Raw genomic sequence first — 25432 nt, forward strand, 5'->3', positions numbered from 1 at the left:
TACGTGTATACGCTATGATTATATTTACACAGCCAATGTAGTTTACGAAATATATACTGTGGTTTCAGGGGCAGCCTTGCTCATTTTGAAGTGTATTCAGCATCCCTAGCAAAAAAATCCGATAGAAAACTAATAGCCTATCAGATTATTGATATTGGTTTTATAGGTCTGCCAGAGTATTGGTCTTATGGGTATCCTAGCCGATTGGTTTTACAGGTCTACTGGAGTATTGGTTTTATAGGTCAATTGTTTACTGGTCGTATAGGCTATGGTTTTATCGGTCCTATGGCATCTGATAAACTGATAGGTCTGTAATGCTAGTACACCCATAGCTGTCAATAATCTGATAGACCTACAAAACCAGTAGGCTTCCAATTGGTTTTGTAGGCCCTATGGAATATTGGTCTCATAGAGTAGCTGCGGGTGTTTTACTTCTCCGGACACCTGAAAGGAGAGGGCAGCTATGTTCCATTTTCTAGGGATGAGTTACGCAGCAGGTGCATGTATACACATTTTAATCCACAATGACAGCGGCAACGCATACTGGCACATAATCCAAACATTGACTGCATGCAGGTAGCCCTCGATTCCAAGATTGCGGATTTCGGCCCGATGATGTAGTCTCTCGAATGCTAAGGCACCTGAAAGAAATAAAAAATTGCGTTACAGCTTGAAAAATAAGCGATTTCAAGAACGCGACACCACCATGACTTCAAAAAATCGGTCCACACATATACCGGCAACCGCGATTGCGCGCGTATTCATGCGGAGGCAGTTAGGAGAGGCGCCGCCATTACGCCGAGGTAGCTGCTGAACCAACATTCCGCCTTTCGCCTCACCACAGGTTCTGCCACTTAAACACAGTGCGCACGATATTCGAAAACAGATTAACGCTAAAAAGTTTCATCAATGCTTTCAAGAAATCGTGCCGACAACTTTAAAACTCGACGCTGCGTTATATCACACCGCGCGATTCAAATTCCTTTGTTGGCGTGCAGGCAACGGCATTCTGCAACGCAAAGCCACATCATACACTGACAAAGTATAAACGTCAGCCCGAAGTTGCAAGTGATGCACACGCACCTGATCAAAAGCTGAACGTGCGCTGGAACGTTGATATCCTCGAGAAGCACCCCGAAAATCGGCGAAAACTTATAAACACAGGGCACCGACCGAACTGCCGCCCGATCAGCGATCGCGCCAGCGCCAATGCCTCTACGGAGCTGCGCATGCGCGCCCAGAGGAGAGGTGGAAAGGAGGATGAGAGAGGCCAGCACGGGAACGCTTGCGCGGGAGTGGGAGTGAGAGAAAGGAAACCTACCTCTCCGCTGCGAGGCGCCGCCGGCATCGCGCTACCGCGTCGGCAGCTCGAGCCGTACTCGTTGCGTGCTCGATGTCGACTCCTCTCGCTTCGGCGGCGGTTGCAGCGTTGCAGTTGCTTGGACGCGCGCCTCTCAATCCATTTCACCGTCCTGCTCTGCACATGTAGGTGATTGTGACTGAGCTGGGCCCCGACAGAACCGTGCTATATCTTGCAAGGGTGGAAGAACGGGCTAGTTGGTAATTCATCTTGGAAATCAAACTAGCGCACTTCAAAACAAAGACACAGGAAGAGAACGACAACACAGCGCTGTTTTTTTTTTTTTTTTTTTTTGCTATATCTTTTTTTTTGTGCTATATCTGCGTGCTTTCCCATCTCCATTCAGTGATCCAGTAGCAACAGCGTCGCGCGTCTTGCGGCTCCAACCGTATGTAGTTTGTTGAGACCGCGCGCAGCGTTCTCAATTGTTATTGCGGCTAATATTGTACGTTACGGCAACACTCAATAAACGGGATGAATGCGTGAGTTTTGGGGATGTGTCCGAGATGGAAAAGGAAACAATGACATAGACCTAAAATCTCCAACGTACTGATCCTGCATGCAAGACCCATAAACAAAGGCATACTGATGTATCAGACACATGAACCAATATGTAGTAGTCTACAAGACAAGCATGTATCAGCCTATAAGATGTATGGGCTTCTGCACTGGTCTGATACTTTTCTTATACAACCCACCGATAAACCTATGAAACCAATACTATTGCCTATAGGACAAATATGTACCAGTCTATAAGATTTATGAGTTTCTGAATAAGTCTCATAGAAATGCAGATAAAACACATAGAATACCTACAGAACCAATACCGATTCTTATAAAACCAATAACGCACCCTATTGGTCTTTTTTGCTAGGGATGTACCAACTTATTACTGCATAGGAAAGACGTTCACACAAGTTAGTTTTTCACCATAGTTTGCTTATGAAGAACATTCAGTAGATAACATCGCAGAGCTTCTATGAGCACACTGGTTTACATTCATTTTATTTAACACACTCACAAAAAGTTGAGGCTGACTGATCTGAGAATGTTGTGGCAATACAGTCAAATTTCGTTACTACGAATACCACATTAACAAATTTTTCAAATTAACGAACTTTGAAAACTCCAGGTGATCTCCAATGTTTTCCATATAAAAATATTTCAGAACTACAAATTTGGATATAGCGCATATTTCAGAATAACATACATACTATATTTTTTCTCCTGTTATCAAGGAACATCGATATTATGAATTAGGCTAAAATTAGCAGTGTCACAACTCTCACGCAAAACAGAAACAGCCATTTTTGTGTGTATGCTGTGGGCTGCTGCAGCTATCATCATCACCATATCTAGTGCCAACATTTAGCGCCACCACTAAGCTCCGGTTTAAAAGCAGTAGCCAGTAGGCCTAGCCGCCTGCCTTTCTTTTCTTTCTCTGTGTACTGTGTTTCATTCGCTGATCGATTGTTTGTGCCATTCGCCTGTGTAGTGTGGAGGAATTTTTGTTGCGGGTATTGTTATTGCAAAGTTCGTGCATGATCCGGCGATTAATGCAACCAGCGATGGCACCAAGAAGAAGCTAAACCAGTTTTCGCTGCTGGAAAATGTAGCCGTATTGCAAGAAGTCTCCGCAAGAAAAAGGCAAATCGGCCTCTGCAGACAGCTTCGCTTTGCCCCATCGACCGTCGTGATAATTTTGAAAGACCAAGACCAGATTATCAAAGTTCACTTAACGCTTAAGATGAGGTTGTATCGAACTGTGTTTTATTACGCATGAACAAAGTCTGCACTTTCACCGCTCAGTGAAGGGGTGGAAACGATCAGGTGTTGCGCGAAGTGGAAGGCGTAGAGAATTTTCAATCTGCCATGTGCACTGCACGTGGCAGAAAAAGCAAACTGATTTCTTCAAACAAAGCAGCTTCGAAGTTGGTGCAATATTTTCATTTGAGATTTCTGCATACTTATCTACTGCCAAGGTATGTCATTTTCATACCTTGGTTTGACCACTGGCTTAGTTTTTCACTACGATATTTCAAAATAACGAATGATTTTAGGCGGTTCCCCGTGATTCGTTTTCATCGAAATTTGACTCTACCTCATCTTTATTAAGATGAAAGCCTTACATGGCTTATGAGTGGCAACCACAGGATGTCTGCAAAAAGTGCCAACGAATAGATATATAACACGATTTCGTCCCGAAATTATGATGCAGCCATTCTTTATGGAGCATTCAGGGTGGTGTCATAGTATTTCGATTCCCATTTAGTGTCCATCTGCTTGTGAAGTTGGAGACTAGTTTACTACAGGGATTTGAACAAACAACATACGGGCCTCCAAGCTGTTAAATGTAAATGTAGGTGTCCACCGAAAGGTGAGACCGACACTGCGGCTTTCCTGTCCCCAAAAATGAACCATCACCATCTAATGATGTTTAACACTTTTTCAAACTCTGTGGCAGTCTCTTAAATTCTAAACAGCCAAGGCAAACCATGCCAACCATGCCAGACATGCTTTTACATATTGATTTGCGTGAGCGGAATTAAACCGCTCCTAATTTTTACTGAAAATGCTGGGTAATGGCACGGTAAAGCGGAAGCAAAAGATGCAATGAAAATTTCATTGTTAAAGCTGCTGAGGTGGTCGAAATTACCGTGTTTTCGCGAATCTAACCACCCCTGATTCTAAGCATCCTCTTTCTTTCTATCCTTGCAAAAATTTAAAAACATATGTTTGCTTGCGAACCTAACAAGCACTTTGCAAGGACGATTGCGTATCCAATCCAAGCTCGCTAGCTCGTTCTGTCATCGAGCCGGAGCTGTCAGAGTCTTGTTACAGTCAGTCACTAGTCCTGTGGTGCTGCGGCGTCTATGGCACCGGCCGTTCACACGGAACGGAAGTCGTAACGAGTTTGGGGAGGGCTGCTTACAACTCGCGAACTATAATGGCCTTTGCCGATTATTTTGTCTAGTTTGTCTGCCAAGCTCTTATTTCTTGCGCCTGGTTCGTCGAGATATCAGAGCAAAAAATCGTGGGAGTGGGAAAGGGGGGTATATTAGATGTGTTTATTCTGTTCCCACGCCCCCCCCCCCCTCACTTTGGGCATCACGATTGTGAGAAAAAAAAACTCGGGTGCTTAGAATCGAGTAAATTCGGCATTTGGAGTCCTTCACTATGGTGTCCCTCATAGCCTGCAATCCAGTACCTTGGTAGAATCTCAGTGACAAAAACCGGGTTGATATAACAAATGCCAGTAATTCGCACTGTGTACAGTATGCAGAATTTTCGATGTTGCGAACACTTCCTCGGCGCCATGTACGATCGCTAGCCGCGCTGTGCGCACAGGGAAATTTGGGCGGCGTGCACAACCGTTTATCGCCGATGTCCCAATTGCCATCTGATCATATTGTACTGCACAGAATAGTAAGCTTTAGCAACGTGGCAATAAATGAAATCCCCTAAGCCATAAGCAGATGTGCGTGAATATGCTTTTTCCGTGTTTCTGCATGCGGATGTCGTTCGTTTTGATGACACGAAATGGTGGATACGAATTTTTTCGCGTATCAGCAAGATTCTGTTATGTGAATTTAGTGACATCTTGCTAGTTCACATGAGTCACCCTTTTCTTGACATCCGTCAACATGGATATTGGTATACCACAAAAGCCAATGTACCTTTCTGCCTAAAAAATAAGAAACTGAAAGAAATAGCGGATGACTGGAATGTGCTTCGTCCTGGCCCTAGCGTCAAAGCATTTCTCCAATGAGCCCGCTTCTCAGCCACCAGTGCTACCGACGGCTTTGCGGAGTGGGGACTATGTGTAACCTATTCTTTCAACATCTCTGAATATGCTGAGTTCCCGGGTTCGATCCTGACCGCGGCGGCTGCGTTTCGATGGAGGCGAAACGAAGAGGCGTCCATGTGCTGTGCGATGTCGGCGCATGTTAAAGATCCCCAGGTGGTCGAAATTACTCCGTAGCCTTCCACTACGGCTCCTCTTTCCACTTTCACTCCCACCTTCCTCCCTTTCCTTGTGGCGTGGTTGAGGTGTCCACGGAAAACAAGTGTGACAGTTACCGCGCCTTTCCCTTCCTATAAATCAATCAATCAATCAATCATAAAGCAAGTGTGACAGGTACTGCGTCTTTCCTTTCCTGTGAACCTATTATTATTGTTATTATTATTATTAACGCGAAAGCATTACTTCGCTATGTTCACAGATTTCTGTCTGCAAATAGTGTCTGCAGCAGTTGCGAGTAATTGAGAAGTGGTAGTGGTTAATGAGTGGTGTCAATCGATAGAGGCTGACTTATTGTTGCTGCAGAAATAATAAAGCCAATAAGTTAATTAGGTAATTACAGGCGAAAAATGTAAACGTCCGCAACAGTTGTAATTGAGAAGTGGTAGAGATTAATGAGGGGTGTAAATCGATGGAGGGTGATGTAATGTTGTGTCCGAAATAATTAAGTCTATAAACTAATTAGGTAATTAATTAGAGGCAAAAAGCTAAATCGTGTTCGCAGCAGTTGTATTTGAAAAGTCGTAGAGGTTAATTAGTCATGTCAATCGATACAGGGTGATGTGTGTGAAAAATTAAGCCAATAGGTTAATTAGGTAATTAATTAGAGGCAAAAATGAAAAATTAAAGGCAAAATTGCCTCATTAGCGACTGGCTTTATGCCACAATTAAACGTATCAAATAATAAAATAGTTAAATTAGTCAATAAGATGAAGTCAATGATGTGACGTCATGCAACTGACAGTAGACCCGAAAAAGGGCATAGGAAGGGATTGGCGCGCAATTTGAAAGTATCAAAGACTAAAATGAATAAAGAAGAATTACTGTGATGTAAATGATGTGACGTCACGCAACCGGCAGGTAATTTGCAAAATTGTGTCCTCAGCAGTTGTAATTGAGAATTCTTAGAGGTTAATGAGTTGTGTCAATCGATAAATGGCAATGTAATATTGACACGCTGCATTCTTCACACCGTGAGAATATGTGCGAGAAAATAATTAGGCCAATAGGTTAAGTAATTATTTAGAGGCGAAATTAAAAGTAAAGGCGAAAATAGTCTCATTAACGAATGGCTTGGCACCACATTTGAATGTATCAAATACTACAATAGTGAATTAAAGCAGTTAATTAGGGTGACATCAAAGTTGTGACATCACGTAACCGGAAGTCGAGTAGCCCTCTCGCATAAACATGAAGGTGCAGCGGTGGCGTAGCGGTAGAACATCCGCCTTGCATGTAAGAGGACCGGGGTTCAAATCCCGGTGCCGCGCAATTCTCCACCGGATTAAAAAAAAATCCCCGTGTCGATGGAATTGCATAAATAGGTTTGGGGTGCGACCTGATGCCGGTGAACACCTCCGGCAACGCACTCCCTCACCAGAACAGGAGTTGGCCACCCTGGTGCAGTAATTGGCCGCAACCTCTCATGATAAGTTCCACAAAACCCCGACCCTCAGTCACCAGCGGCTGCGGAACAACTGACCACGGCGGCGGTCAGACCTGTTACGCAGCAGGGGGTGCTAAGAATGCCTGGCTCCGCTGGACAGGCCGCCATTGGAAACTGACCCCGGCAATGTTTAATGCTATAACCGAAGCTAGGGAAGCTAGTTTAGCAGTGCTGTTAAAGGAACTAGAGGGTTTGAAATGGGATGTCATAGGGCTTAGTGAGGTTAGGAGGCCGAATGAGGCATATACTGCACTGAAGGATGGGCATGTAGTGTGTTATCGAGGTTTACCAGAGGGGCAACAACTAGTAGGTTTCCTTGTCAATAAATATATAGCGGGTAATATAGATGAAATCTATAGTATTAATGAGAGGTTGGCAGGCATCGTAGTTAGGCTTAATAAGCGGTATGAACTGAAGGTTGTACAGGCCTATGCACCTACATGTAGTTATGATGACCAGGCAGTTGAAAGCTTCTACGAAGATGTAGAATCGGCAATGCGAAAAGTAAAGACGCAGTATTCTGTACTAATGGGTGACTTCAATGCCAAGGTAGGGAAAAAGCAGGCAGGAGACAAGGCAGTAGGTGACTGCATTGGTTCTAGGAATAGCAGAAGGGAGTTACTAGTTGAGTTTTAAGAGCGCAACAACTTACGAATCATGAATACCTTCTTCAGCAAACGGAAGAACCGGAAATGGACATGGAAAAGTCCTAACGGGGAGACTAAAAATGAAATCGACTTCATAATGTGTTCAACCCCCGCCATTATGCAAGATGTAGAGGTAATCGGGAAAGTGCGATGCAGTGACCACAGAATGGTGAGGTCCCGAATTAGCCTAAATCTGAAGAAGGAACGCAACAGATTAGTAAGAAAGAAACCCATCAAAGAATTAGCGATGAGGGGGAGGGTAGAAGAGTTCAGGATCTCGCTACAGAATAGGTATTCAGCTCTAACCGAGGATGGCGACATTACCCTAGAAGCAAGGAACAATAATTTCAGAGATATCATTACTGAGTGCGTGGTAGAAGTAGGCGGTAGGAGAGAGGATACCGGTAAGCTGTCTAAGGAGACGAAAGAATTGATTAAGAAACGCCAGAGTATGAAAGCTTCCAATCCAACAGACCAGATCGAATTGGCCAAGATATCAAAGCTAATCAATAAGCGCAAGGTGACCGATATAAGGAAGTATAACATGGAGAAAATTGAGCATGTTGTGAAGAATGGAGGAAGCCTTAAAGCGGTAAAGAAGAAATTGGGCATAGGCAAAAACCAGATGTATGTGATAAGGGACAAAGCGGGCAACGTCATCACGAATATGGACAAGATAGTCAAAGTAGCCGAGGAGTTCTATACAGATCTCTACAGTAGCCAAAGTAGTCAGGACCGTAATGAGATTGGCGGTAGAGAAAAACAGTCAGACGTTCCACCAGTGACGAAGGACGAGGTCAAGAAAGCACTAGAAACTATGAAAATGGGGAAATCAACTGGAGAGGATCAGATAACTACAGATTTGCTGAAAGACGGGGGGGGGGGGGGGGGGTATATTGTGCTAGAAAAACTGCCCACCCTGTATACGCTGTGCCTGTTGTCATCGACGGTACCGGAACCATGGAAGAATGCAAACATTATCCTCATTCATAAGAAAGGGGACTCTAAGGACCTTAAAAATTACAGATCAATCAGCCTACTGTCTGATACGTATAAGGTATTTACTAAGGTAATCGCTAATAGAATCAGGACAACCTTAGACTGCAATCAAGCAAAGGATCAAGCAGGGTTTCGGAAACGGTACTCTACTATCGATCATATCCATACCATCAATCAGGTGATAGAAAAATGCTCGGAATATAACCAGCCCTTATACATAGCATTCATTACGAAAAAGCATTTGACTCACTTGAAACCTCGGCGGTGATGCAGGCATATGCGAAATCGGGGCAGGCGAGCCGTACGTGAAAGTGCTGGAAGATATAGTGGCTGCGCAGCAACCATAGTTCATGAAGAAAGGTGTTAGGCAAGGAGACACAATCTCCCAAGTACTATTCACAGCTTGCTTAGAGGAAGTATTCAGAGACTTGGAATGGGAGCAGTGAGGGATAAGGGTAGAAGATGGAGAATACCTCAATAATCTGCGATTTGCTGATGACATTGCCTTGCTAAGCAACTCGGGGGATGAACTGCAAATAATGATTGATGACCTAAACAGGAAAAGTAGAAAGGTAGGCTTGAAAATCAATATGCAGAAGACTAAGGTAATGTTCGACAGACTCGGGAAAGAACAGCAGTTTACATTAGGTAGCGAAGTACTGGAAGTAGTAGGCGAATATGTCTACTTAGGACAGGTAGTAACCGCAGATCCGGACCATGAAAAGGAAATAACAAGAAGAATAAGATTTGGATGGAGCGCATTTGGCAAGCACTCGCAGATTATGACTAGCAGCTTACCGGTATCACTCAAGAGGAAAGTATACAACAGTTGCATCTTACCTGTACTCACCTATGGGGCTGAAACGTGGAGGCTGACCAAAAGGGTTCTACTTAAGTTGAGAACAACCCAGAGGGCTATGGAACGAAAAATGGTAGGGAGATAACATTAAGAGATAGGAAGCGTGCAGAGTGGGTCAGAGAAATAGCTCAAGGTACCGACATTCTAGTGGAAATTAAGAAGAAAGGAGCATGGGCAGGATTTGTAGTGTGAAGAGAGGATAACCAATGGTCGCTTAGGGTAACAAACTGGATTCCAAGGGAAGGAAAGCGTAGCAGGGGGCGGCAGAAAGTTAGGTGGGCGGATGAGATTAAGAAGTTCGCAGGGGTCAAGTGGATGCAGCTAGCACAGAACCGGGTTAAGTGGAGAAATACGGGAGAGGCCTTTGCCCTGCAGTGGGTTTAGTCAGGCTGATGATGATGATGATGATAGACATGAAAGATATCTTGATTTCATGCAACGAGATCACGCAATATTATAAGCTGAGCAGGAGGGTCCATCCGCCGCCCGACCGTTCTCTCGGAAACGAGGAGGCAATTGCATGGAGAAGATTGCAAGGGGGAATTCATATAAGCCCCTTCCGGGTATACGTGACAATTTCTAAAGAGGAGAAAGATCAGTATTGCATAACATGCGGAGAGAGGGGCGCTCTAGACCACATAATTTGGGAATGTGCTGGCAGCCCGGGTGCCGAGCAAAATATGGGAGACCTTGCTGCGGAGCGAGAACCGCGCTGAACAGCAACAAGCCATCCGCCTTATTTCGGCGGAAATAAAAACGTTTTGATGACCAGTCAAAAAAGGCACAGGAGGGATTGGAGCGCAATTTCAAAGCACAAAGGACTAATGTAGTTAATTAACCCAGTCGAAAAACACTACAGAACTGTGTAAAAAAAACGACAAAATATCCTGTAGTTCTGTCGTAACCATCAGATTTTTCTGTAGTTCGGTAGTACTTTTCTGTAGTTCTGTAGTTTTTCTGTAGTTCATTTCTGTGTTCTGTAGTTCTGTCGCACTTTTCTGTTGTAACTACAGAAAAATTTGATATTACTACAGAATGTTCTGTTGCGTGAAAAACCGCACAGAAATTCTGTCGTAACATCAGGAAATGTTTTGTAGTTTTTTCCGATGGGGAAGGAAGTCAATTAAGGTGACGTCAAGAAGGTGACGTCACGCAACTGGAAGTAGAGCCGAAAAAGGACATTGGAACGGATTGGCGCGCAATTTGAAAGTACCAAATACTAAAATGGGCAAACAAGAAGTGCAATTAAGCAACTAGAAGCAGCCAACAGCAGCATCCGTGCTTTCGCGTTACTCCAACGCAGATTCTGTTGTGCTCTTTATTTATTATTATATAGATATGCCTAATTGTGAAGTTTTGTAACACTCCCCTGCTGCTATCTCATGGGTGACTGGTTGCATGCTTGTCACCGATATTAGATTTGGGCCGCTCAAGTTTGGCTAGTTTGGTCTAACTACGGACAGACTAGCTTTTCCTTTGATGTGCGTAAGTGCACGCGTTATAGTACAACTGCACTTTTCTGAGCACCCGAACGAGGGTGTCGTTCTTCATGCAACCAGCATCAAAATATGTCTACCTGCTCGACGACCGCTCGATTATATATGCATCGAAAGAAGAGAATGATTGTTCGCACGTAAGTGCCACTCCTCGAGCAGCGGCATATTCACTTTCGTTTAATACGGTGTTCAGAAACTATAGCGCAGGTATGTATGTATATTCGATGTGAATCACACTTAGTGCAGTGTGGTTTTGAGACGTGGCGTGTCCCTATAAACCTCATCGGAACACCTTGTGCGATTGGCGGACAACTACGGCGTCATTGCCGCACTGGTGGGGGTGGCGGCCGCGGAAAGAGGGTGGAGGAACCTCCTCCAGAAGGCACAGTTTCTTTCGTGTGGCATGGAGGCCGCCCTGGCGTAGGTGCCGCTCTCGCTTCCCACGAACACTAGAGGACCGCGGCGGAAGGTCTCCCAGTGGGTCCAGTTGGACTCCGGCGGTGGCTCACTGCGGACACCAAGAAACGAGATAAATTGACATTGCAAACAACTTTGTAGTGATTCAGCACTGACTAAAAGTTTCGCTGTATTTGTTTGATCTGCTTTCATAAGCTGCAGCTAGCCAGCACTAACCATGCCACGGCCTACTGTTCCATCGTACACACCGACCTATTACTGATATACAGTATACTACAATAGGAACATGATCATGTTCAGCGATAACAAGAAAGTAGCGCCTCGTGTAACGGTCATTGTCCTCATGCCGATTCAACATCGATCCGCGCTTTCTACAGTCAAGGCTGTGGCGAAATTTCTGTGACTTTGCTTGTAAGGGAACATGGGATAAAAACTGCACTTGTGTACACTGTATAGGGCATGCTCGCTTACGGACAAAGGTTTGGTTTGGTTTATAGGGTTTAACGTCGTCCCTGGTAACCAGGCGGCTCAGGAGCTAGCCCGAGCTCTCTACTTCAGGGTAGCCGTCGAGCCCCCCGAACACTGGGCGTACGAAGAGCGTCTGCAAAATCACGGGTCTGATTTCCCTGATGGAGTTGGAGCAGGTAGGTCACCGCTGTTTGCGCCGGGGGCTAGCCTGCCACCGAATTTTTATCTCTTGTAGGCTGTCATTGCACTCGCCACCACTTCGGTGGTGGACGACGGCTGTTATTGAGGCGCGCTTCTTTCCCTCTTCCTTTTCTTCTCTATTTTCTCTTCTGTCTGCACGAGGCAGCGGAGGTGGCTCAGCTACAGAGCCAGCAGCAGGCCCGTGCATTTTCATTTCGTTCTTCCTACAGCTACAACAACAAATCATCGACCATTATAAATTGGGACGTAGACTGGCACCCCTGCCAGATGTTAGCCTAAATAATAGAGAAGCTGTCGCGGGGAGGCGGCTACAAACTAATACTTTCATGAACCCGGTCTGGGCGTTTCACGCGCTACCAGACCTTAGGGACAATGATCTGTGCAAGCACTGGGGGGCGAGAGGGACCCTCGGCCACATAATTTGTGAGTGCCCACAATCTCCAGGGATAGGACAAAGTATTACAAGTAGATGGTTGGTTGGTTTGTGGGGTTTAACGTCCCAAAGCGACTCAGGCTATGTGAGACGTCATAGTGGAGGACTCCGGAAATTTAGACCACCTGGGGTTCTTTAACGTGCTCTGACATCGCACAGCACACGGGCGCCTTGCTTTTCGCCTCCACCGAAAAGCGGCCGCCGAGGCCGGGATTCGATTCCGCGTCCTTGGGAACAGTATCGAGCGCCGTAACCACTGCGCCACCTCGGCGGGGCTATTACAAGTAGAGTAGTCTGGCATACCCTGCTGCGAAGCGCGGACCCGGCGATCCAGCATCGCACCGTCCATCTGGCGGAAGAGGCCGCAACAAGTCGAGGGCTACCTGCCAGCCTCTAATCCGCGGGCGCACGACTCCACGGCCGTCTTCTCCGGCACGCGTGCCGGTGGCGGGGAAGAGGACGCCCATTTCCGATGGAAATAAAAAGTTGTGCAACCAACCAACTAAGCGAAGAGGCGTCTGTGTGCTGTGCGATGTCAACGCACGTTAAAGATCCCCAGGTGATCGAAATTACCTCGCAGCCCTCCACTACGGCTTTCCTTTCTCTCTTTCCACTTTCACTCCAACCTCCCTCCTTTCCCTTACGGCGCGGGTCAGATGTCCACAGAATCAGGTGTGACACATGCTGCGCCTTTCCCTTCATGTTGTTGTGCCTGGCCAAAGCCGCCCAGAAATTCAGCCGGACGCCAAACTTCTTCGGCTAACGCCTCCTTCACAAAATACGAATACTTCTCTGCAAAGCACCAGTGCACTGGAGGCGAGCCGTGCCAAAGGGAGAGAAGCGACGTGTTTCAACATGAGCTGAGCGTCCAGACAGCACGGCGCCGTGGCCCTGACGGTGAACCCCTTCTCGCCCCGCGGCATATTTGAAGCGAGAGCGCAGCAAGCTCTCCCATTGGCCCTGCGAAAGTGCTGCCGTCGGATTGAACCATTTTGAGCGTCAACGGTTCTCGGCGACGGAGTCTCAAGTGCTTCCGTTCGAGACTCCGAGTGCGAGTTCGTCACTATCGTCCATCGGGAGCAGTTCGCCCCCTGACAGTGCGGACGCGGAGTAATCTCCCCGGCCGTCGCTTTCGGCCCCAGAGCCGAACTCCTTGTTTAAATGCCTGTAAATAGTGTTTAAAGCTTTTTCTTTATCTCACCAGCGCCGACTCGGATTCGTCGCTACCGCCCAGGGAGCTGACAGCCCTCGTTCACGAAACGAGCGCTGCGTTACCAACTCCTTGGCACAACCCTGTTGACGATGGGCTACTGTGTGGTAACCCCACCGGCACAACAATGTGAACCAATTATTATTTTCCGTCGAAGGGTCGCGGTGGCACCATCTGGCATCATTCACAAAACGTACCACGCTTTTCCTGGCGTTTTAGAACCGTATCATTTCTCCAGCGACGCCAGATGGCGGCACAACTGCCCTTTGCCGGAAACTCGATGTTGGCGTGTTTTTCTTTGCTCATGAATCTCATCGCAGACGGTTCTAGTTTTTCGTCATGCGCAGCCAAACCAGGTAAGCACAATAGTCGAGCTTACTACGCAGAAAAGTATCAACGAAGCACATGTGCGCGGTTTCAGTGCAACTGAGCGTCCGGTTGAGGCGGGATAATTTTCAAAGCGGTTCCGATAGTTGCAGAACACTGTATGTAGCACTGCAACGAACGCGATAAGAGGCAAACGATGGGAGGCAAATGATAGAAGAGGAAGGGTAGGCTTTCGCCACTCTGTTCCATAACAGACATCTAAGAGGATCTCTCTATTTTTTTTTTTTTTTACTTTTACTGGAAAGAGTTCTCCGTACTCTCTCTGACTTGTGCGTGGGAGCGTATATTCTCTATTAGAGAGAGCGAATTCCGGGGCTTCAATTATCATTTTCTCTTTTTATAATTTATTTATTAAATAACCACTTACTACTCACATATTCACTGGACGGGATATGATATTTAACTACTATTGAACAGTTAACATACGTTACAAGTATGAGATCAAATGGTGCTCCGTCTCTGATCACCAGGAACAATTAAATCAAGTAAACAAAGTGCCTCTACATCTAAGTAAGTTTTGCACTAGGTTATCTTATAACGTCATCTTTACGCTGAGCACTTCATTGCATTGCTCGCTTTACCGCCTTGTTCGTTCATGGCAACGAAGAGCACTTTTATAGCTGATATGATACATCTTTCACTGTCGAAGGTTATTTTTACGCGCGAAAAACGAAGCGGAACAGGACAGCACGGGGATGCGCACACACAACATTCTTACTGTAGTGGAGCAAGTGAAAACTTTCACAGAAAAATCAACTGCTGCCGTAAGCCATCGATAAACGAGCATGTCGTGGGCATCCATCCATGCATCATGCAATTTCCGTCCTGAGAGAATAGCGGTGTGATGGAGTGAGGTTCGCGATCTATACAAGTCTTTACGAAAGAACGCATTACAGTTATCGACATTCCTGCAGCTCAATTTTAGTGTGCTTAGCTGCGAGTGGTTAGGGCGGTTGACAGCTGCTCCCCGAGGATGCGAGATCGAATCTCGGCCGCGGAAGCCGCTTTTAGATGAAGGGGAAAATCTGGTCGCCCGTACGTGTGCTGTGCAATGTCAGTGCACGTTAAAAATCGCCATGGTTGTCAAAATATCTGGAGTCCTCCACTCCTTTTTCGCCGAGTTTCGGGTGTCCTGACTGCTCCCAACAGGCATCAACTCTGGAGTCAAAGTTTCCGCCTTTCTCACAACGCCGCATGCGCGCGCCTCTCCTATGCCCTCTCTCGAGTTCCACTGGCAGTATGTACCGCGGATGCGCAGTTTGCGCTTCGTGGGAGCATATCGTGCCTGCGAAGCTCTAGCGAATTTTCGCGCACTCACTGCGAAGGACTATGCGAAAGGGTGAATTGAATTCCATGACACTGATAAAGCCTTACTGACCCGTTCCACACAAAGGCGGCGAACGCAGTTGCCATGTCCTGCGCAAAGACAAGCTCCTTGTGCTCCAGGCCAAACTCGTGCTGGATTGCGTGCATTAGTCCCGACGCGTACATCAGGTCCAGCATCTGCGGCACACCCTTCCAGCGGACCCACCAGCGGTAGTAGGGAATTTGCGCGAACTCGTACGCGAACACGCGGCTGCCCAGCGCCGTGGCCTCCTCAACCAGGTAGTTGACCGGGCAGTAGACGTGCATGTCGCCCAGGAGCTCTTCTAAGATCACGAGAACGTCCGTGCCCCTCTTTTCCGTGAACTCCGGCGTGCGCAACCCGTAGAAATCCAGGACCTCGCTCGGCTCGCGGACACCGTGGCGATGGAGCCAGACCACCAGCGAGGAGAGCACTTCTCCTCCACGGGTCTCGTCGTTGAAGTGCAGACGCGGTAGGCGAAACATCTCCAGCACGTATGGAGCACCCTCGTTGCGGGTGTAGCCGGCCACGAGGTCCAGCGGTCTGAAGTGTGCGTTCATGTCGGGGGGATTCTGGTATACAACCGCTGTTTCTTGCTCCTGGTGCGTTGCTTCTCAGTCGACGAGGTAGCGAAACATTGAAACAGACGTGACGCTCACGATTAATCATGAGAAAGAACTAGGGGGTGTACCGTTTGTAAATTGTTATTGCTTATGCCCTCATCATTTAGAACTCGCGATCGTCTCCGCTTAATGTGACTGCAAATGTTGAGATGATGAAAAATAATGAACAATAACTTTGGCAGTTCACGTGAATGTGTCTCGCTGGCTGTAACTACGGGAAAATGTAATAATTGAATGATCATTCTTTTAAATTTCTTGCAAATATCCTTGCCCTATGAAAGCTTCAATACTGTTAGCACTTCTTGACCTCAGGCAGCAGCTCAGCAATGATAAAAACACTCTTTTTGTCCCAAATCTCCTGTAACGAACTTATCGCCCTGAATTGCATCTTATGTGCATATCTGGAAGCAACGACTTTATTGCGTCCTTTGATGCTTTACACTCGAGACCATATTGTGGGTATGTTCTAAACCTATTCGATTTATATATAATATTTTTCTTTCATGTCTAAAAATCTGTGCACACGTTCCGCTGCGTAACATGCTAGACTTGTCTAAAGGTGCTGACATTTCTTATGGATGTAGAACCTGACTGGCTATTACAACGGGTGCACTTCTTATAACAGCTTTCTGTGTATAAGAACAATGCTTGCTTAAACAAAGCGATCATTCATATTAGCAGTACTGCGTACCGCTAATATGATTTTTTCATGCTTTGACTCTGATGACTACCAAAAATGACTATTGCTTCTCCACCCTCAGTGCCCCCCCCCCCCCCCCCTCCCCTCCTAAGCCTAGAAATATCGGACCTCCGCGCCCTCCAAATTTTTACTTCTGAGGAACGTGTGCGAAAAAGAGGTGCACACGATCATGCAGTGTGTAAGAAGGGTCTCCCATCGTCCCCTTTGAGGTCGGCTTTCCCTCGCGGCAATTACTCCAGCTATCGGGGATAAGTGCCAACATTGGTGGTTAACATTAAATATCGGGAGATCGCGCGACTCCGCAGTCGCCGGCGAGGCGAAGACCTCGCGGGACTTTTCCCGCCTTGTTGCCCTGTCTGGCCTCGGAGTTTACCCTTGTCCTAGCTTGGGCGAACATTCGCCTGTAGCCTTGCCGGTGAGTCGGACGACCTCGATTCATTAGCTTGTTTTGTCGATAGGTGGCATTGTTGCTATTGCAGCAATAAATGCCTGTCTGTTGTCAGCACGTGTTGTTCTTTTGTTCCCAATAGCACGGCCCGCAGTGGTCGGCGTGTGCTCGGTATCGCACGCGTTCACTGGGTGGGGTCGGCTGTTTGGACTCTCAGCCGCGACTAAGCGGGGAAAACGCATTTATCCCCCTATTACAACCCCGAAAGTGTTCCGAGTCGCCATGTGCTGCCGCTGGCAAATTTGTGGTAAGTCTACAAAATGAAGCCTGAGAAAATAAGGCTAGACCTATAAAGCGCACCCTGGGTACAGGCACGTTGCCCGTGCGTGGGCTCACCTGCCGGCGAGAGGAAGCTAGGCCCAAACTCTAGGCTGGAGCCTTCGATGGCTGCCAGCGTGGCCTTGATGGAGCGTGCCCTAAGACAGGCGACGGCCGCGCGGCCCGCCGAAGTTCCCGGACACTGCATCGTGTCTGCCAGCGCCCGCACGTTGTCCGCGGCGGCAGTGCCACTGTTGCTCGGGTAGGGCGTGTAGGGGGAACCGGCCATCAGCACGGCCTGTTGGAAAAACGCCGCGCTGCGGTTGGACAGCAGGTGGTAGCCAACGGACGCCGCTCCGGCCTCGTGGCCCAGCAGCGTCACCTGTATATGGGATCGCAGCAAGCTGGAGTTGACGTTGAATTCCCTAGAACGTTCCTACTGCTCAAGAATGCTAAATTGGGCGAGTTGGTGCGTTTGCATTATAAGAACGTAGCGCAAAGAAGACAATGACACAAGCGAAGAGGAACACACGAGCGCTTACTCACAACTGAATTTTGAATTTTATTTATCAAGGCATACCATATCGTGAAAGGAGGGGACAAGGGGACAAAAAAATAGGATTACGTTGAATCAGTTGTCAAGTAGTTCTGCGCGTGTAATGTGTTTTTCCAGACTTGCTTTTTCACATCTTTTGTCAATTTACCTTCTCTTCATGTTTTTTGTCTCTTGCACAGTATATATTCTGTTAGGATTTCCAAAAATTTAATTGTGAGTAAGCGCTCGTGTGTGTTTCCCTCTTTTTTGTGTCCTTGTATTTTTTGCAATACGTTCCCGTAATGCGCCTACTGAAGCCTTTAATGCAGAAATGCATTCTTGGCTATCGCGTTGCCGTTTCGTGTTCATGTTCGAATTCTGTCCCCGCGGTGGATTCGTTTTTGCCGAAATACCCCGAAGCCAGCGTCTGCGTATTTGCGCGGGAATGGAAGATCCTGATTGGCCGACAAGGTCATGACGTCACAACCACATGACCTCACACTGGGAATTTCAAACGCCTAAAAACACACATTAAACGCGACGCCCCGTGCGGAATTAAAGTGAATAAAACGTGACAATTCGAATTTAACATCAGTTCAGTTCAGTCGTTCAGTCGTTTCCGACTCTTCGTGACCCTATGGACCATGTCACGCCACGTTTTCCGGTCTCTCACTATCTTCCTAACATCACATAACTTCATCTGCAGCGCCTCGAGGATGACATCTAACCATCGCGTTCGCTGCCTACCCCTTCTCCGGCGACCCTCAACCTTTCCCAACATCAAATCTTCCTCCAACGACTCCTCTCTTCTCATCAGATGACCAAAGTAGCTGAGCTTTACTTTAGAATTTGACCCTCCAATGAGCAGTCAGGGTTTATGGTCGACAATATCGACTGATTTGATCTTCTGGCAGTCCAGGGAACTCTCAAGAGTCTTCGCCAGCACCACAATTCAAACGCGTCAATTCTTCTGCGGTCAGCCTTTTTCACAGTCCAACTCTCGCATCCATACATCACAACTGGAAAGACCATAGCACGAGTTATACGGATCTTGGTTGGCAGACTAATGTCTCTGCTCTTTACTAGACGGTCAAGGCTAACCATGGCTCTCTTTCCCAGAAGCAGGCGTCTCCTAATTTCATGGCTGCAGTCTCCTTCCGGGGTAATCTTGGAGCCCAAGAAGAGAAAATCTGTCACAGCTTCCACTTCTTGTCCCTTGATGCTCCAGGACTTGATAGGGCAAAACGCCATGATCTTTGTCTTTTTAATGTTCAGTTTAAGCCCAAACTTCTCACTCTCTTCTTGTACGCGCATCAAAAGTCTCTTGAGTTCCACTTCAATTTCTGCCATTAAAGTGGTATCATCCGCATATCTAAGGTTGTTGATACGTTTTCCAGCAATCTTCACTCCAGCTGAAGACTTGTCCAGACCGGCCTTTCTCATCATCATGTCACAAACGAGTCATTCAATTTTTATCTGAAATAGGCCTCCAGTATCAGACAGCAACATTGGGCGCGTTCACACCCCTAAGGCGTTGGAATTACACTTTTCGCTACGGCAGCTGGTTCAGCCGAAGGAGGAGGATAAAATTTATATTCGTCAACAACAAGTAAAAGACTTGCGTGAGGAGTATTTGCGATATAGTGGTACTTTGGGCACATAGTTTACAGGAAGGGAATAGACTCTGCAGGATATATCCGAGCCAGTGGCGTAGCCAGAAATTTTGTTTGCGGGGGGGGGGGGCTCACGTTGTCGCGCGTCCTCCTCCATATAGAATTTGTGGATGGATCAAATATGATTAATTCCAGCCAATAGCCAATAGCTATTGTGTATTAGGTGCTGCAAACGAATTCTTGAATGCCACGCAGTACGCACTGCCAAGACAAATGTAAAATATTAACTTTATTATAAAAGAATATATATGTATGTGACAAACATTGTGGCAGAAATAACTGACATCAATGCTTCCCTGATTCTGTCTGTTGAATAAGTACAGAAATTATTAAACGAAATCTAGAACTATATCAGTTCGAAACCAGCAAAGCAGTGCATACCGCTGATATGAAAACAAAGGGCAAGAAATGAACACTTTGACGGGAAATGCTTTATTGAATCTGTCATCCAAGAGGCTTGTTTACATTTTTGTACACGTCCAACGGCCAATGACGCTGTCCTTTTTTCCATTTATCGCACAGGAACACCTGTCACCGGTCGTATACTGTGGGTAATTTAAGTGAAATTATAGTCGCAACAGAGAGCGCACAGAAAAAGTAAGAGTTCCGAAACATATGTACATACAAATGCGAAGATATAATGGAGTATTATAAATGAGATGATACAACTCGATAAGGGCAAAAAATTACCACTGGAAACAAACTTCACTATATGTATGCACAAAACCTCGCAACATGACATTTAAATATACGTACAAGTCTCCAATATATCTATGCAACTAAGTAAAATCACTGCATATGATGCGTCAAACAAGGCACATAAACATGTTGCGCAATCACAGATAGTAAAGTTTAAGCACAGAAAGACAGACGATCTAGGCAAGAACAAAGCTATGATCGCCACGCTTCGGTCGCGACAGCACCATATGGGTAGAATAATAGAGGAAGAATGGAAAAACCAATACATTAAATGTAGATTTTAACTACCTGCGCAGCGACAACAGTTATTCTGTACCCAAAATTAAAGAAGGGTATTGCTTTGGTTAAAAAAATGTTACAAAAAGCAGGACAGGTGTGTTTAGAAGAAGTGTACGGGGAGAAGGGCGAGGGAGTACCACTAAGAGCTGCTACAGCACGGTGAGGATTCGCAGAAGGCACGAGAAAAAAAGAAAGCCCCAAAAGAGAGACACAGGGATTTTGAGGAGGCGGGGAGTCGAAGGCGAGGGAAATGCCGCCTTTGAAACACTGAGCGGGAATGGAAACCTGTCTTGTTTCGGCCCCCCCCCCCCCCCCCCCCCTCCGCGGCCGGCGCGAGTTGACGCGACGAGCCCGCTCGCTATCTAAACGCCCTTGAAACTTACTGCTCGGAAATGGCTCCTGGCTTTACGTGACTCCGTGTGCATGGGCGTTGCTACGAAATGTAGCCCCCAAGTTCGTAATGTTCGAGCCGAAATGTATTTTCGAACGAACCGGAAAAAGATATTGTAGACAAAACCCAGAATGCTTTCGAGCGCCGGTGGTTGTTTTGGTCGGCGGTGCATGACAGCACGAAAACATTTCGGGGGGGGGGGGGGGGGGGGGGGGGGGGGCTGAATCCCCATAATCCCCCCCCCCCCTCCCGCCTGGCTACGCGCCTGATCCGAGCATATACCACAAGGTTGCGAAAGTCTTTGGAGTTGCCTCCATACAACCTCTTGGGGTTTGGTTGGTGAGGGAACAATGTGCGGGGGAGCGTATTGTCATTCCCTGAAAACTGCAGCAGCGGAAGTGCCGGGTGACGTCACTAAAAATAAAACACTACAAAAAGGAAGCCAATAAAGCTATATGGTTTTTGAGTACCTTTGCAGTGCGTAAACTAATAATAAAATAGTTTGCTGGATTAAAATTGCTTGCAGGAAATTTCTGATCGTGCCAGTTGCGCCCATCGCGCCATATTTAGTGCGTTGGATAAAAACGAATAAGAGCGCATTTAAAGACCGCACTACCCGTCGCTGTGGTGCAATCGATTCACATCACATACCTGATTGTAAGGCATGTGTTCGATTCCTGCAGGTAAAATTTTTTATATTTTTTAAATCACAACGTTCGAATAAATTACGACCATATTTTTAGGGGTATGTTCCTCTTTAGGTTGCATAATACCATCTTTCTTGTTCTTAACAGCAGCAAAACTAGTCGCGAACGCAGACAGGATGTTACGGTATGACAACGGTTACACTATACCTTCACTGTATACAATTCCTATTTTCAGTTACAGTATGTTACATTTAGGTTGCGTTGAGACAGCTCTCAGCAACAATCGCCTTTTAAAATGCTTTAGACTGTTTTTTACGAACTTACGCCGCGCCAATTTTTTAAATTAACTTATTCAACGTCCCAAAGATGGCGCGACGGACGTCACCGATATATTATGCTCTTTGCGGTAATTTTAATCCATAACACTATTTTATTAATATTGCATTTCAGTTTCCGTACTGCGCTTCATGATCGAACAAAACGTAAGGTTGTGTTTTATATTTCAGTGAAGTAACCGGCACTTCCGTTGCTGCAATTTTCGGGGAACGGCATGGGGAATGGCAATACGGCCTCTATAGGGGAACGGCATGGGGAACGGCAATGGGGAACGGCAATACGCTGCGGGGAATAGAGGAGTCTACCTTAGCGACAGTGCTCGGTGATCGCATGAAACTTGACCATGCGATCTCTCGTCGTCCGCAGAACGGGCTACGTCGCAGCCCGGTCGACGAATCCTCGGGCATGATTGCGGACCGTCTTGCTCCCCGGTTGGAATGAGTGCGCAGGGATTCCAGAGGCCCAAGTCAATTGGATCTAACGAAGCTGGATATTGTTGGAGTTGAGGAGAGATAAAGCGGCAGAGGAGGCCACCTTTTTGGCGAAATTAGGAATTGCATGGTTTCTGCAAAGGTGGAGGCCATTGGAGCATTATAGACGCTTCATCGGCATCTTCAGACGATCTGACGAGTATGGAGTACGCAACTAACGGCCGTCCACACTGGTTTACTACCGCGAACGGAAAATTATCGTGGTCGGGGTATTCGGCTGCGTCGACGTAGAACTCTATCCGATACTTTTTGTACTGTCAAACACTTTTTGTGCAGGAACTTTGCCATGTTCTTGCACCGAACAACTTGACACTGTGGTTGCATGTTTTTAAGGCAGAGGGGTGACGATGAGGTTACAGTGGATACGAGGCAGAAGCTGGGCCTCGTCGGCGACTGTCAACCGAAGATACGCACATGATTTGGAATTAAAACTGACGCAGCCATCTTATGCGGCGTTTAGGCTAATGCACCATTTCGCTTCCGATTTGGCATCAGTTTTTTAATCAAGTCGGAAGCTAGTTTGCGAAAGGATTCGAACTTCCAACCGACGACGTATTCACCTAGCTTTGACAAGAGTCATCCCCCCCCCCAAAAAAAAATAATCAAAATATTACTCCTTCAAAAAAAAAAATGGGGTGTAAAGGTGCCAAACAGATACTACTACTTTCTTCCCCAAAAATAATTTAAGCAAAAATATTCAAGTGGCACTTTGAGAATCTAAAGTGAGCAGAGGCGAAAGCCTTATGCGCAATTTTGACGTCACTGCGCGCACGCAGTTGTGGTGGCTACAAGGTGTCGCCTGAGGTTTCTGCACAAGCACACTGCGAATGCGCAATGCGTGCGTTTAAAATCTCAAAGGTTACTAAATAACTAATTATTATTTAGAAATGAACTATTCAGGATTAACTAATTAAGTAATTATCGTTAACTGGTGTTCATGCACTACTGCTAGAAAATCGACTGATTTACTATCAGCACTGAAACCATCCTAATCCTTCTGAAGATAATTGACAGCTGCCGCTGACGCACGGATACGTCGGCGGGTCATGAGCCATAAAAGGTTTTTGCCTTAATATTGTTACATATATGCCTTGCGTCGCTGAACGTTGAAGATGACGATCAACAACAGTGAGATAGAAGGAAGACGAAGCTGTAGCAATGGTAGTTGGTGCTAAGAGAAGGTTGGCGCTTGCCATAACATTCGCAGAAGTCATCAGCCGTTGTGTTTCTTGAGCTAACCTTCTTGCCACGTATCATCTTGGTAGAGGGGACCAAAGATCCCCGTGCGCACAGATTACCCCTTGCGCTGCCAAAAGCTAGATTTGCCCAGTGGCCGCCACCTACCTGGGCTCACAACGACGTCAACAACGGCCGCTATGACCTCCGAGGCAGCCCCTATCACCGCGACAACTTTGGTTTGGCCAGTCGTGCGCACGAAAATCCGCCACCTTCCCATCTTTAATGCCGACGAAAAGACAGACGTTGACGATTGGCTGGATGAGTACGAGCGCTGCAGCAGGAACAATCACTGGGACGCGACCATTATGCTGGCCAACATCATTTTCTATTTGGCGAGAACATCGCTCGGGCGTAGTTCCAAAATCACGAACATGAGCTCGTGACGTGGCAAATCTGTAAGAAAAAGCTTGAGGACTTGTTCAGGAAGCCCATTGGGTGGGCTCTCGCAGCAAAAAAAAAAGAACATTAGAGAGTTTTAGCTTACCGTGAACCGCGATCCGCTACCGTAATCCGCCACCGCGCGTTCCACTGCGCATGCCCAGACACCCCTTGATGCCGACAGATGGCGCCACATACTGGATGTCGGCACACAGACCTACCGCGTCGGTACCAATCAGCTTGAACGCCCCGCCCACGCGCGGTAGAGGGTCACGGTGGCGGATCGCGGTAAAGGCCGCTGTACGGTCACTATTTGGGCGCTGCGCCCGTCCGCTCGAGAACGCATCCGCCAGGTCCTAACAATGGGGCGGACGGAGGCATGCGTCCTCCGCCCGGCTGCCGCACAGAGTTCGCGAACTTCAACTTTTGTCGCATGCGTTCTGGAGGCGCATCGCAGGCTCCTCCTACTTTTTCAAAGATGGCCGCCGACCGAGCGTAGGCGAAAGAAGGCCTAGGCGGACGGTGCCTGTCGATGAAAGATAGACTTCATGTCGCTATTGCTCGTTTAATACGATTATTCAAAGCGACTTGGAAGTTTGGATTGCCATGTGCACAAGCATCGAGTGACAGTTCCCCCAGCTGAGTTGGCCTGCACCGAGTTGACGAGTGGCCGACAAACCTACGAAGATGTACTACTACTGCTACACAGTTGCGGTGCCTCGACGTGTTTATTGCTGCAGGATTTTCACGGACATCATCAGGAAGCAGCTCCCCGCAGTGAATTAATTCCCTGTGCGCGTAGACAGTTTCATAGCAGCCACAATTAGTAGGAGTGTAGCGAAAGTGATACGTTCGGAACGTCTGCGGTTTTGCCAAGTTGGAAATCGCCTGCAAGTAATATCTGTTACGAGTGAAAAGCTCACTGCGCACGCTTTGTTTTCCGAATGTTGATATGAATTTTGAGCTGTGCTAGTCGCATTCATCCGTCTGCTTGTAGCTATCGCGAGCATACGATGTTGTTCGTGTTACGTGCCGATCACTGATATCAATCGTGTTTCGTGTATGTGCTGTGCTTCAGAACTGCCGTGGGTGTGAAGTGCCCTTTCTGAAAACTGTGCTTTACGTGCGCGAAACAATTTTGTCTGCACGGAGAAGCGTCGAGAAGCCACCAATCTGCTGCTTGATGCTTCGTGAAGTATGTTTGTGATGGTTGCTTGTTATCGTTGCTTCGTGTGATGTCTCGACAGATATGTGTTTATTGGGATTAATCGTTGTACTCCGAATGCTCTCATTACAACCGTGCGCGGACGGCATTGTTGCTAGTGTTCTTGGCCTCTTTATATATAGGTATGAGTTGTGGGCACACAACCACGACGGGCTTGTAACCAAGTTTTAGTGCCGAGAAAAAAAACAAAAAAAACAACGCATTCTTGTTCTGTGAATGG

General features: G+C 46.9%; 1 protein-coding gene across 1 annotated transcript in view; it reads right to left on the minus strand.

Moving 5' to 3' along the window:
- Nucleotides 1-10655: 10655 nt before the first annotated feature.
- LOC146200005 (cholinesterase-like) overlaps nucleotides 10656-25432 on the minus strand; it is a 44789-nt gene continuing 30012 nt past the window's right edge. The window contains exon 3 of the mRNA XM_084592253.1: nucleotides 10656-11337. Coding sequence (XP_084448379.1) covers nucleotides 11335-11337 — 3 coding nt within the window. The 3' untranslated portion in view covers nucleotides 10656-11334. The remainder of the gene's footprint in view (nucleotides 11338-25432) is intronic.

This window comes from Amblyomma maculatum, chromosome 2 (assembly GCF_055883805.1).
Source record: "Amblyomma maculatum isolate TAMU_Amacu chromosome 2, ASM5588380v1, whole genome shotgun sequence".
In the NCBI taxonomy this organism is placed as follows: Eukaryota; Metazoa; Arthropoda; class Arachnida; order Ixodida; family Ixodidae; genus Amblyomma; species Amblyomma maculatum.